General features: G+C 43.7%; 1 protein-coding gene across 1 annotated transcript in view; it reads right to left on the reverse strand.

Moving 5' to 3' along the window:
* The window catches only part of TRPC4AP (transient receptor potential cation channel subfamily C member 4 associated protein), a 63,440-nt gene that overhangs the window by 25,946 nt on the left and 22,408 nt on the right, over nucleotides 1–15,086 (reverse strand). The window contains exons 4-6 of the mRNA XM_012933651.2: nucleotides 13,983–14,040; nucleotides 7,947–8,002; nucleotides 3,843–3,971 (exon numbers count right to left, since the gene is read on the reverse strand). Of these exons, the coding sequence (XP_012789105.2) occupies nucleotides 3,843–3,971; nucleotides 7,947–8,002; nucleotides 13,983–14,040 (243 nt within the window). The remainder of the gene's footprint in view (nucleotides 1–3,842; nucleotides 3,972–7,946; nucleotides 8,003–13,982; nucleotides 14,041–15,086) is intronic.

Here is a 15,086-nt window from a genome sequence, read left to right on the forward strand (position 1 = left end):
GGGCCACACCAGGCTGTGCTCCAAGATCACTCTGGAAATGCTCAGGAGGTGCTGGGGTGTAACTGCCACTGTCTGTGGACAAGGAAAGCGCCTCACCCCCAACCCATCTCTCCAGTCCCCTGATTTCATTTTTAAAAAATGAAACATTGAGGGGCTAGGTGCCAAGCATGTTCACTAGCCTTCTGAACTGTCTCCTCTGGCCCGTGACTGTCAGCTCTTACTACTTTCAGCCCACCAGTTCCTACAGTCTTAGCTCAGTGTGTGGGTTACGTACCAGGTCCACCACCCTCCAGATTCACTTATGTCATTCTTAAATTTTCATTTAACAGTACATACAACTAACATGTATAAAGCATAACATATGTGCCTCTCCTCTCACATTTCTGTCTCTCAATCAGAAAAGACCACGGTCCTGATCTGTAACAGATCAGAACTTGAATTTATCACATGCCTAATTTGAATCTGCTCATTTTGTTTTTATAAAAATGGTGTAACAGACAAGAGTCTTCCGAAACTGGCCTCTATTGATCCCTAAGATTTGGCCAGGCTTTTGCTAGCCTAGTCGATGGCAATACTCACTAATTTCCACTACATCAGAATTTCCTGCTGTTTGAAAAGATGACATTTATCTATTCTCCTGTTGATGGATCAGAAACTTTCAGCTCTGTTTTTACACTGAAACAATGAGGCATCTGTTTCTTGAAGCATGTTTTCTGAGACAGTGCCCAAGAATAATTTCCATCAAATCCAATAAGGACACCTTGGCAAGTATAAAAATTCATGTACAGATAAAAGCTAAAATGTCTTCAAACCATTCCCTTTATCTTTCTCAAGCTAGCTCAGAGATTCACTGAATGGTGTCACAAACCTCTTAGCTTCAACTTAAGTGTTTTCAGATCTAAGATTCAGCATTCTGAGACTGCCTGTAAACGTGCCTGGGCAGAGGTTAAAGTGACCCATGCCACTAGACTGATGCCTCAGCCCTGAGTGCGGTGCATCTCCGGATGCTGGGCCACAGGATATGTGCGTGTACAACTATGAGACAACAGCAAAACAGATAAACTGCTGATCGAAAATCTTCAACTGGAGAAATAGTACAGGCACGTGGTCAAGCTGGGTTCAATCTCCAGCACCCCATGTCATCCCCCTGAGTCTGACAGGAGTGATCCTAAGCACAGAGCCAGGAGTTATCCCAGCCTGAGAACAGCTGTGTTTGTCCCGAAGATTTTATATCAGAAAAAACAAAGAGGGAGGGAGGGAGGGAAAGAGGGAGGGTGGGCAGGCAAAGCTCCAGCTGTACGGACCTTCCCCAATGATGCACATTCTCACCAGCACTGTGGTCTTAATGGTCCCATCCATAATTACCACTGAAGCTAATATGCTCTGATTGTGGATTTATGGACCAGGGGTTAAGCTGTTGTCAAATGCTTGTATCACTGTCCATTTTTCTACTGGCCTTTTCATGAGTACATGTGTATATGCTGCTTTGCAAGAATTTTTGATAAATTTCAAAAGCCGATTCTCTGAGTTGCATAGGATAAAAATCCCTTGTCATGGTTTGTCACTTGGGTCCCCACTTTCTTCTATGCTCCCCTTTCAAAGGCCACTCTGGACTGCAGAGTGCACTGCAGTGAGAGAACATCTCCACCTCTGTCAGCATGGAGGGGGTGAGTGAGAGGGAGGCAGGACAGCTGTTCGGGACAGCCAATCCCGGGCTAAAACTGCCCTAGAGTTTGGAGTTCCTACTTGGCAAATTTTCTCTCACACACACGCCGGAGCACACAATTGCTGGGAAAAATAATAGAGTTATTATTATTTTTTTTTAATCAGAGAGCACAAAGGGTCAGTCTGAGACGTGTGTGTATCTCCAATGTGCTCCTGCGGACAACGGGCTGCTTGTGCATCCTCGGCTGCTGGAACAAACGGAGCCTGTGGGAAATGTAGCAGAATGATGGAAACGCAAGCTGTGATTCGAGGCGCAGGGACACCCTCTCCCTTGCCATGGCAGCTGAGGCAGAGGCTGCTCCAGGAGGAAGAAGTAATCTGCCCACCTGCCACCAACACGGAGGCACAGCGGGGACGGGGAAAGGGAGCTCCAGAGCCCAGCGAGGTCACGGCAGAAGGTGAACACGCTGTCTTGCAGGGGTCGTGGCTGCATCTCTCTGGGCTCAGAGAGTTCTCGGAGAGTATTTCCATTTTGATCAGAGTTTTGGTTGTTGTTTGAAGCATGCTCTGCCCCACCCCGGATGTCTATCTTATGACCAGAGACTAGATTTTAGTGCTCGTAACTGCATGTTCTGTTTTGGTATCAATTATATTTTAACTATTGAAGACTAGTTAAAACAAAATTGAGGCAGACTTCATAAGTGGAAAGCGGTAGGAAAATGGGATCACTTACAAAGGATACATCAATACAGGAATACTGAGAAGATCTTGCATCATAATAATAAGTGAGGGGCAATTTGATTTCAGCAGGTAACAGTCATCACATTCAGTTCATGAAGTCAACTGAATTTATGAGTTTTTATCAAGTTGATTTAAATTTATATATTCATTTGGGCTTTAGCACATGTAAAAGCCATCAAGATAAGGCATATAATCTATTTTGAATATTTGTATGCACTTAAATAATACCAAAAATAACACTAGGAATGTGGAAGATTTTTCCTTTTGGTGGTGCTGAGGGACTCCTGGGTCTACCCCAGAGCCCCTCATGCAAAGCATTTGCTCTATCCCCAACCCCATCTAACCTCAGAGTTTATTTCCCTAAGAAGAGCTCTGTGGAACGGGGCTACCTTGGGAGTGATAGAGCACAGGCCAGCATACCCTAGCTTCAAATCCTGGCACTGCAATGGTCTCTTAGCACCAACAGGGGTTGAGCACAGAGACAGGATCAGCACCTGAATACTGCTTGGTGAGACCACCTCCCCCAGAAAAGAACCCTGGGGGCTGGGAAATAGCTTAGAGCATATTCTCCCATGTGTGAGGGCCTGCATAGATCCTAAGCACACCCTCCACCACCCCCCTCCCTGCACGTGCAAAAAAAAAAAAAAAAGTTAAAAAATTTTAGGCTGGAGAGCACCGGAGGCAAGGTGCTTGCCTTACATGCAGACAACCCCAGTTAATAGCCAGGAGACAGCATATTCCATCTGCCAGCACCCCCATGGATCACAATGCCCGAGCACTGCAGAGTGTGACCACCCTCTACCCCACCCCCAAATCTCAAAATAGAATCTGGCCATACAGTACAGGGGTTAAGATATTGCCTTAGGGGCTGGAGTGATAGCATAGCGGGCAGGGCATTTGCCTTGCACGCGGCCAACCCGGGTTCAAATCCCAGCATCCCATATGGTCCCCTGAGCACCGCCAGGAGTAATTCCTGAGTGCAAAGCCAGGCGTAACCCCTGTGCATCGCCAGGTGTGACCCAAAATGAAAAAAAAAAAAAAAAAAAGATATTGCCTTACACGAGGCTGACCCCAGTTTGATCCCTAGCACCCCGTCCCCCCATAGGCACCACAGAATGGGAGTGATCTCAAAGCACAGAACTGGGAGTAACGGCCAAGTACAGAGCTGTATGTGACCCCGAAACAAAATGAAACATGAAAAGAGCTCTATAGGACCAGAGAGATAATGACAGTGCAAGTGTTAAGGTGCTTTTCTTGCTTACAGCCAACCCCTGTTCTATCCCTGACAGCACACAGTCCACCAGGTAAAGCCAGCTCCCCCCGCATGCACGTGACACACACACACAGACACACAGTTTCCACTTGATCCAGTTTTGAGAATACTATATCCAACTGTCTGAGACACCTCCAACTGGCTGGTAGAGGATATAACTTACCTTTTTAACACTCAAAATATCTTCAATGAGGGTTGCTGTTTGTAAGAATGTCTTCTTACTTGTCATTAGAGTGAAAAGGAAGATCACAAAGTCATTCTTTTCTGCCAGACGCTTTGTAACTCCTTCAGTCTAACAAGGGGAAGAAGAGAAAAAGGCAGCATATGTTACAACTGCCAAATAAACTACAAGGGGCAAGAAATCCCTCCCACAAATACAGAAAGTAAGGAATTAACCCCAGATCCCAGCAATAGAGTGTGAGAGAGCGTGTGTGTATGAAAATTGGCTCTTGCAGAAAGAGATACCAGAAAAGCCGCCTTCTTTTACAGAAAGCAAGTTTTGGCTCAGGCCTTACATCCCGAATATTATTTTGTATATCAATGATTTTTTCTGGGAAGGGGGGCAGTGCCAGGAAACAAATTAAGAGCCTTACATGTGCTGGGCAAGTGCTCCACTGCTGGCCACATCCACAGCTAATCATAGGTTCCTGACCCAGTATCTATCTAGCATGTAATTCTGAAGCTATAAATCAGAATTCAGAATGCCAATTTGTTATTATTGTTTTGGGTCGTCAAGTAACCTCAAGGCTTACTCCTGAGTTTGTGCTCATGGATCACTCCTGATTATGCTTAGGGAACCCTGTGATGCCAAGGATGAAATCACATGCAAGGCACACATCCTACCCGCTGTACCCAAGTAGGCCAAGTTTTACTTGTCACACGGTACTTTCTAGAAACTGGAGTTTAAATGTCCTTAGATGGGATTGTTTACTTCAGGTTAGTCAGAATTTACAGAGCTCTCCACTTCAAATAGCTGTTTTCTGCCTGATCCCTAGAGTCACTGTTGTTTACAAAAGTCCTTGGTTCCTGCCCAACCTGGAATCCAACCAGATCTGCACAGAGTTAAACTGTGATAGACTAAGTTTGCTACACTTTGTGTTTCTTTTTTAAACCAAACTGGTTTACTGGGGTTTCAATGAATAACAGGTATCTTTACCCCAATCTATAAAACTATTAACTATGTAGATGTGGCCAAAGAAAATCATATAAAAGTCTTTTTGTTTTCCCCCAGTAAGGATGACTTTTTACTGGTCTCGGTTTTGAGAATAATAGTACATTTCAATTTGTTTATTTTTATAAGTTTGTGCCTATCCAGGTCACAAGCTTATTTCTATCAGTCTGTGCCTACCTGGGTGATTCTTGAGCTCCTGGATCCTAGCTAGGCTGAAAAGAGATGTGCTTTGTGTACTGAAAAATACAACGGGTTCCTGGCCACACTGTGACCATGCGACAGGAGTAGCACACCACATTCGATGGGGTGTAAAGTAGAAGGCAACTAATCTCAAAAAAAAATAGGGGCTGGAGCGACAGTACAATGGGTAGGGTGTTTGCCTTGCACGAAGGCGACCCGGGTTTGATTTCTAGCATCCCCTATGGTCCCCGAAGTACCCCCAGGAGTAAATCCTGAGTGCAAAGCCAGGAGTAACCCCTGTGCATCACTAGGTGTGACTCAAATAAGAAAAAAAAAATTAGCACACAAGGCTCAACCTGTGACAACATGTTAGTAATCTCTTATACAAGGGTTTAATGGCTCCAGGCCACGATACAACAATCTTCACACACTTTCTTCTAAGAAAACTTTTTTTGGATCATTTTTATATTTTTAGTGGATTATTCACAACAAGCAATATAAAGGAAATTATTTATGACCTGCTATTGGGGGAGGCTTGGGTGGTGGTTGGGAAAATTTGAAATACTGGTGGTGGGAAGGTGTAATAGTGGGGGGACTGGTGTTGGAATACTGAATGTAATAAATTGTGAACAACTTAAAAAAAAAAAACACAAGAGGTTGGAGAGATAATACAGCTAAGACACTTCCCTTAAATGTGGCTGACCTTGATTCAATCCCCAGCATCACATGCAGTCCCCTGAGCAGTGCCAGGAGTGATCCCTGGGCACCGGGTAAGGGATAAGCAGAATTATGAGTACAGCAGAAATAATGAGTACGGCAGAATTTGGTCCAAAATTCTCTAATACCCTTCCCTACCCCCCCACAAAAAAAAATCAAAGCAAAAAAAATCTACAATGGATTTTGAAAGTTTAGTACAAAAACTGGAAATGTCTAATTATTTACATATTGATCACATATACAGTGATATTCTTTGGGGCGGGTGGGGCAGGGTTGGGTCACACCCAGTGATGCTCAGGGGTTACTCCTGGCTCTGTACTAAGTAATTACTCCTGGTGGTGCTCGGGAGACCATTTAGGATGCTGAGAATGAATCTGGGCTGGTGGTGTGCAAGGCAAGCACCCTGCCTACTGTACTATTGCTCCAGCCCCAGTAATATCCTTGATATACTAACTTTAAAGCACTGTTAAAATAACTTCACCTGTTTCTCCTTACTTGCTTTTGTTTCGGGGCACACTTGGCAGAGCTTAGGGAAACATGAGCGGGAAATTATATGCAGTGCCAGAGATTGAACAGATTGGCACATACAAAGCAAGCACCAGGCCTCTTATACTCTCTAGCCCCACTATCAACAGGTTCTCAAAAAAACATAATTTTAAGCAAATTAATAGAAGCAAGTGCCAGAGTGATAGAATAGCAGGTAGATCTTGCCATGCATGCGACTGATCTCCGGGTTGATCTCCGGCACCACATATGGTCCCGAGCCCCACCAGGTGTTATCCCTGAGTATAGAGCCAGGAATAAGGCCCTGAGCACTGCTGGGCCACACTCAAAAATAAAATAAAATAAAATAAAATAAAATAAAAGCAAGTCCTTGAATAATTTTGTTCAGGTTCCAACAAGATTGCTTCAATCTCATCAGCATTATTTAAAAAGAACACTATTCAGTGACTGTTACGTTGTAATTTCCTGTTTGCAATGCAACAAATAAGTTTCTAAAAGACAGGTACTGTTTTAAGAGTTCTTAGCCTGGGACCAAATCGATAGTACAGGGGGTAGGGCGTTTGCCCTGCATGCGGCTGATCTGGGTTCATCCCCAGCATCCCATATGGTCCCCTGGGCACCGCCAGGAGTGACTCCTGAGTGCAGAGCCAGGAGTAACCACTGAACACTGCTGGGTGTGACCCAAAAAGAAAAAAAAAATTATTCGCCTCAGGGTTAGAGAAATAGTATAGTGGGTAAGGGCATTTGCCTGCACACAGTGACCTGAGTTCAATCTCCCGACACCCCATTTAGTCCTGCAAGCACCAATAGGAGTGATTCATGAGTACAGAGCCAGGAGTAAGCCCTGAGATTGAAGGTGTGGGCACTCCCCACCCCTCCAAAAAAAACCCCCAAACAAATAAAAACAGAGGTTTTCGTCTCTTTAAGGCCCCACAACTTCTACTTGATTTGATTACTAACTATACAAGTAACCAAAACCTGAGGAAACAGTAACTAACTTAAGGGACAAAGGGACAGAACTCAGAATCTAATTCTGCCACTAAGAGCTACACTCTTTTCTTTCTTTAAATTGTTTCCTTCACTCACCATTCATTCCTTCTTGCTCAGTTATCAACCTCATAAAATTCTTCTGTTCAATATAAGACTGAGCCTTTTGGTTCCCATTTTGTTTTATAATAAGGAAAATGATGGAACAGGAATAATGGGGCTAAAAGAAATCTTAAAAGTCATCATTCAGGGGCTGGAATAATAGCACAGTGGGTAGGGCGTTTGCCTTGCACGCAGGTGACCCGGGTTCAATTCCCAGCATCCCATATGGTTCCCTGAGCACCGCCAGGAGTAATTCCTGAGTGCAGAGCCAGGAGTAACCCCTGTGCAACACCGGGTGTGACCCAAACAGAAAAAAAAAAAAGTTACCATCTTCCAATACTTGTTCAGGCTCTCCTCGGACACCTCTGCCGAGAATTAGGGGAGTTCAGTGTCTGCTGAAGCAGTCCCAGTTCTTGACAATTATTACAAAATGTTGTTTCCCCATGATTTCTACCTATTGATCCTGCTTCTCAGACACACGTACGACTGACTCCTTCAATGTCTAAAGACAGCTTTCATGTCTATCACTCCAGTTAAGTACTCCCTCCCTGAGCACCGCAGAAATGGCAAGAAGATAAACAGAGCCCCAATAACAATGGTACTTACACAGACACAGGTATTATACAGGATGCTTAAACAGTCCTTGGACATTTCATCGCTTACTGAAAGTAAAAAAAAAAAATAAGTCATTTTTTCTTATTAAAAAAAAGTAGTGAAGCAGCAGAGTTAAATGTGGTGGTTTTTTTTTTTTTTTTCCTTTTTGGCTTACTGCTGGACCACGCTTGGCTGTGCTCAGGATTTACTCCTAGCTGTGTTCAGAGTCCACTCCTGGAGGGCTTTGAGAACCATATGGGGTGCTGGAGACCAAACCCAGGCAACAACTTATCTCTCCGGCCCAGACTTCTTTTGAATATTAGAATCAAACCTAAAAATTTTCTTCAAGATGCATATTTTTCTTTAATATTTAGTGGTGCTGGGTATCAAACCTAGGGCCTCACAAATGCAAAGTACATGTCTACTGCTAATTTACATTCCTGGCTAATTTTTCCTTTTAGCTTACCTAGCCTTCCAGTCCTACTTACTCAATATTTTCAGCCTACAGACCAATTTCTTCACAGCTTTTTTATTTGCTATAGTAACCAATTTCTTATGCTTCATGGTCTTGATAATTTGAACCTAATGGTATGTCATTTAATATGCTATGTCCCCTTTACAGCTTGCTTAGGGCATATAGGTTTTTGTTTATTTTTCTTAATTAAATGAATAATACTTAAGTTGGTTATTTAAGATAAAAAGAAAATATTTCTAAAAACAGAACTACTAGAATTCAAAGTATGAAGATCTTGCTATCTTGTTACATTTTTTTTATTTGTTTTTGTTTTCGGGTCATACCTGATGATGCTCAGGGGTTATGCCTTGCTCTGTACTGAGGAAATGCTTTTTCCTGGAAGTGCTTGGGGGACCACATGGGATGTTGGAGGTTGAACCTTGGTTGGCCATGTGCAAGGCAAATGCGAAAAAACACCCACTCTACTTTAGCTCTGGCCCCCATACATTTCTATTCTAAGACTTTTTATTATAGACTCAGCAAGTGGTTTATTTATTTTTGGTTTTGGGCAAATGCCTTTCTTTAAAAAAGGTTTTGGGGGCACACCAGGCTGCACTTGGGGGACCATATGTGGTACTAGAGATCAAACCCCATCACCTGCATGGAAAGCAATCACCATACCGGCCATACTATGGCTCTAGTCTGACAAATGTTTCTTTTTTTTTTTTTTTTTAAAGTTTTTGGGTCAAACCCAGCAGTACTCAGGGCTTACTTCTAACTGTGCACTCACTAATTAATCCTGGTGGTGCTCAAGGGACCATAAAGGATGCTGGGGATCAAACCCAGGTCAGCAGCATGTAAGGTAAATGCCTTACCTGCTGTACTATGGTTCTAGCCCCCCAAAATACTTTTTAAAGCCTTATATACTGGGTCCAATTAAGAACTGGCTACATCTTTGTGAGCATAGGGCAGCAGTGCTAAAAGGAAATAAAATTTTTATGGCTGACCCAAAAACTAGATGTTAAAAGTGAGTATGGAACCACAGACCAAATGTTTTGTTTGGCATAACAAACATTAAAAAAAAAAAGTTCCCATTCATTCTTGTGCTGCCACAAAATCAAATGCAAGATTTCCTTCTGAGACCTCAATGAACAACCTGACCAAAATAACCTAACTGATGCTGAATTAATTAAGTCTAACCACACAGGCACTCTGCATTTCTCGTCACTATCTTCCAAGACTTTTAGGTTCTACTCTCTCAAGACTTCAGAGCAAGGTGGATTAGTTTATTTCAGTGTTCCTAGGTTTTACTGTTTCAAAGAAAATGAAATTTACCCATTTATCAGTAAGTTATCTACAATGTCTACTCGATGGCGACTATAGAATATTCAGTGGTTTGGAAAAAAAAAGGATTAGAGCTCATGGAATTTACAGATCTAGTGGGAAGAAGAGAGAATATGCACACCAAATAATCATAAGAGAATATGAAGATCCAACTTCCAGAACAAAGTTGAGGGATCAAAATTAATAAAAATTGATGTGAACCCCTTAACCACTACTAAGTGTTCAAATAGGGCTTATAAAGTACGTTGTCACGAAAGTTAATGGGTAAAATTTTTTCAAATGCTAAGCACTTATTTTTTGGGGCGTGGGGTGGGGGAAGGGACTTCTGGGGCAATACTGAAGATGGTCAAGACTTATTCCTGGCTCTACACTCAGGAGTCACTCCCAGCAGTGCTCAAGGGACCACTGTGATACCAGTGATGGAATCTGGGTCAGCTGCATACAAGGCAAGTGCTATGCTATCTCTGCTGCGTTATCTCTCCAGCCCCAAGCAATGAGTACTTTTTTTAATATTATTTATTTATTCTTAGGTTTTGGGCCACCCAGAAGTGCTTAAGTGCTTAGGGTTTACTCTGGCTCTAGACTCAGGAATCACTCCTGGATGTCTTGGGGGACCATGGGATGCTGGGTATAGAATCTGGGACAGGGGCTGGAGCAATAGCACAGGGGATAGGGCGTTTGCCTTGCACGTGGCTGACCCGGGTTCGATTCCCAGCATCCCATATGGTCCCCTGAGCACCGCCAGGAGTAATTCCTGAGTGCAGAGCCAGGAGTAACCCCTGTGCATTGCCGGGTGTGATCCAAAAAGAAAAAAAAAAAGAACCTGGGACAGCTGCGTGCAAGGCAAGGACCTTATCCTCTGTACTATCTCCCTGGTCCCAGCAATGAGTACTTTGCTGGGAGAGAAATCTGCAACTAGGAGTAAGTGTTGAGCACCACTGGATATGGTCCAAACCAAAAAATTAAAATAAAAAAAGGCAAAGAAAACAAAAAAGAAAATCAAGAGACCAATACTGACTTAAGCAAATGTAGAGTTGAGCAAAATAAAATTAACATTTATTACAACTACACTATACAACTACACTTCAATGATGGAATGGAAAATAGCCTATTAAATGAAAATAAAATCTCAGCAGAAAATAAGATTTAAAACAAAACCAAATATAAATTTTAGAAAGAAAAAATACAGTATCTAAAAACTTAAATATTCTACATTTAACAGAACTGAGATACAGAAAAGGAAAGAATTAGCAAACTTGAAAACAAAAGTTTCAAGGCCAGAGAAATAGTACAGGGGGTAAGATACTTGTCCTGCACAAACCCAATCCGGGTTCAATCCCCAGCATCCCATATGGTCCCCTGAGTACTGCCAGGAGTCATTCCTGAGTGCAGGCCTATAGTAACCCCTGAGCATTGCCAGGTGTGGCCCCAACACGTAAAAAAAAAAAAAAAAAAAAAAAAAAGACTTCCCATTATTTATTCTCCTTTCTCTCCCATATATTGTTTCTAAGTTAATGTATTACTTCCACCTGATTTCTTTGCATTTTAAAAGAAGTTCCTAGCGGGTTTCTTGAAAATTCAGTTTAGTGGTAATGAACTCCCTTAGCTGTTGAGCTGGAGTGATAGCACAGTGGGTAGGGTGTTTGCCTTGCATGCTGACCCAGGTTTGATTCCTCTATGCCTCTGGGAGAGCCCGGAAAGCTACAGAGAGTATCCCACCCGCATGGCAGAGCCTGGCAAGCTACCTGTGACGTATTCAGTATGCCAAAAACAGTAACAACAAGTCTTACAATGTTACTGCTGTCCGCTTGAGCAATTGATGAACAACGGGATGACAGTGCATACATCATGATCATGCCACTCTTCCTTGTCCATAGTCTCTAGTGAGAAATCCGCAACCAGCATTTCCCTTACACCGACTCTTTGGTTTTCTCTTGTTGTATGTAGAATTCTTCTTATCTCTGTGTTTTGCCATTTTAATTATGAAGTGTCTTCGTGTGCATATTTGGGCTTACTTGGCTTGCAACTCTTTGCGGTTTCTGGATCTGGCCTTACTCAGCTAGGAGTTCTCAGCTCCTCCTCCTTACTGAGAGTTCTGCCCCTTTCTTCCCTTTTGGAACCCTGTGACATGACTGCTCCTCTAGATGCAGTCCCACAGAACCCCTGTGTTACCTCTGCTGTTTGTAATTCTTTGTTAGTCTTTTTTGGATGGTTTTCATTACTTTATCTTTGAGCTCTCGGGTTCAATTTTCAGCTTCTTGCATTCTGCTGGTTGAGTGCCGCTATCGTATTTTTAAATTCTGTTACTGTATTTTAGCTTTCCTTCCTTAAAGTCTTCTCTTTCATTTTTTTTTTCCTTGTGGGAGTTCTCTTGTGTGGATCTCTTAACTTCAGTGAGCATCATTAGGATTGTTCTTTTGAAGTCCTCTTTAGGTAGCTGGTACTCCTGTCGCATTAGGTATTCCACAAGACAACAGTTCTAAGCTGTTGTCTGAGTTCCTCGGTCCTGTGAGTGCCTCCATTTCTCCCCCATGTCTGGTGTTCCAAACAGGACTGAGCGAGGACCAGGAGTCTTCGGGAGCCTAGGTGGTGACCTAGGGTTCAAGATACACCCGTGTGCCAAATTCAAGAGGGACTGAGCAGCAACCAGGGCTTTAAGCGTGACCGTGCCCTGAAACCAGCAAGCTGCCACAGCAAACGGGCCTGGCCAGAGGTAGGAGTACTTTTGCTGGAGTGGGGTGAAGAAAAAGATGGGGTGTCAGCTCCTGCTGGTGACCTCGGGCACTCTCTGAGGCTAGTGGAGCACAGACTGGCTTGTCAAGAGATGCCAGCAGGTAGTGGGGTTCCCTGGCTGACTGGCTCTGCTCTGGGAAGCCTGCACGGTGGGTCCTGCCTGTAGCAGCCAGATGTGGAATGGCAGGGACCGGGTCCGCTTGCCGGTGGATGGATGGCCATCTCTGTCTCCATGCCCCAGCTAGCTCAACTATTTGCCTGGGGTAGGGGTCAAGATCTCCTCAGAATTCTCCCTCAGGGCCAGTTACTGTAAAACAATTTAATTTCCACCGGCAAGGCGGAGAGAAAGTTGCCACGTGGGGCCTGTTGGCAATTCCAGCCTCTAGTTGGACGCCAGCATTTCCTGCCCCTGGCTCCTGTATTTTCCACCGCCCGTGCAAACCCTTGAATTTCTTGCCTCCTACTCCTGTGCATTAAGTACAGAACTGGAGGCTGGGGTACAGGTGTTTGCTGGAGTCCCCCGTCCCCTTTGTAAAATTCCACACCTTAGAAATCTCTTCTGATGCAGCGCGCTGCGCCCCGCAGGGCCTCCCTTCCTGGGATTTTGGGATTCTGAAATTTTAATAATTAAATCTGGAGGGATTTCTGCCAAAAGCCACTAGGTTCTAAGATTTGTTTGTGAGTCTCTGGGATCATGGCCGTTAAGCAGCTTGATCAGTAGCCAGAGAGGCTGTTCATGGGCAGTGACTTGGGGTCTCGCTGGGGTGGTAGAGGAAAGGGCTGGCTCCACCCCCATCCCTGAGGCCCTGCATGTTTCATCACTGCAGGCCCATACCTGACTATCCACTGACCTCTGGAAGACAGTGGCCACTGAGCCACCTGGGGGAACAGGCAGAGGGATGGCACCTTTTCCCACCTGGGTTGGCCTGGCACCGGTAACCTAATGCGAAGTTCAAGACGCTTTTCTGCCAAAAGCCACTGGGTTCTGAGATTCGTTTGTGAGTCTCTGGGATCACGGACCTTAAGCAGCTTGATCAGTAGCCAGAGGGGTCGTTCGTATGTGGCGACTTGGGGTCTCTTTGGGGCGGGGGAGGAAAAGCTAAGAAACTTTTGATTAAAAAGTATATACTGGAGCCAGAGAGAAGTGCAGAGAAAAAGGTGGTCAGCCCCCATTTGCTCTCCAGCTCCAGATTCACCGTGGGTGCAGCCCTGAAGGCCCCAGGCAACCCCAGCACCACAGGGCCCACAAAGGCCACATCCTGGGGCTCTTGAATTGAAAGGCCATAGCTGGTTGACCAAGAATCACCATATGGGATGCTGGGGATGGAACCCAGGTGAACTGTGTGCAAGACAAATGCCCCATCTGCAATACTATTTCTCTAGTCTGCCAAAAAATTTTTATGAATGAATCAAGAAAATTGCTTAGTTGGAGATGGAAAGAGTGTCCATAAGTAAAGTAAAGCACATCCTAATTCTGAGTTAGGAAAGGGATAGAAGAGGAACTCAAGTTTACTTACTCTTTAATTTCTGTCCTCGGATAGAGATCGTAGGTCTCATAAGAATTTCTACAAGAAGCTATGGGTGGAAAAAAACAACAATAACAAAATCTTAGAATAAATTCAAAGCACAGCTTGCAAAATAAATTCAGAATACAACTTATAAACAACCTCTGTTGTGACAACTAATGGACTATTGCTCTAGCCACACAAAGACACATGCTTGGGGTTGCCCATGATGTGAACTTGACTATTAATACAATATCCTGAATCAAGAGACTGGCTAACATGCTTCATTTTGGTCAGGGAAAAGAAGTTTAAAAAAATAAAAGCCAAAGAGATAGTCCAGAAGTTCAGGTGCTTGCTTTGCATGCAGCTGACCTGGGTTTGAATCCCCAGTACCACATATGGTTCCCCGAGCCCACCAGGAGTGAGCACTGAGCCAGGAGTAGGCCTGAGCATCACTAGGTTGGCCCCCAACTAAAACCTGAAACAATCCAAAGAAAGAGATTATAAAATAATACTTGACTGCTCTCAGCACCACTGCTGTTTCAGAAGAAACACTGGGCTCAGCACGTTTAAAATTAAACACAGTTGAAGGAGAGAAAAGAAAGATGCCTTATGAGCTGGAGCAAAATGAAAGCTGTTCTGAATTTAGGCTTGATTTTCTTTGTAAAGATGAAAGGTTATCCCCTAGAAATGTTGAAGTAAGTAACTATCACAAAGTAGATATAATTTTGAGCCCTCTTTCTTCATCAATAACTACCCACGTTGTCAAGTTTTCAAGGGAAAAAGACAAGGGATGCAATATCCATTTTCTGCCTACTATGAAAATATTTAATCATTATGTAAAATATTACACCAAGTATTTTTTATTTGGGTCTTTTTTGGGGCCACATCGGGCTCTGCTCAGGGCTTACTCCTGACTCTACGCTCAGATGACTCTGATGCTTGATGGATGGCAGAGTTTGAACCCAAGTAAATAGAGTGCAAGGCATGCTCCCTGCCTACTGTTCTCTCTCTCTCTGGCCCTACCCCAACCTTTTTAAATACAAAGCTTAAACTTAATTTGACTCCAGGCTCCATGAAATTCACAGAAATGAAATTAATAGAGCAAAATAAGTC

The sequence above is a fragment of the Sorex araneus genome, chromosome 5 (assembly GCF_027595985.1).
Source record: "Sorex araneus isolate mSorAra2 chromosome 5, mSorAra2.pri, whole genome shotgun sequence".
NCBI classification, from domain to species: domain Eukaryota; kingdom Metazoa; phylum Chordata; class Mammalia; order Eulipotyphla; family Soricidae; genus Sorex; species Sorex araneus.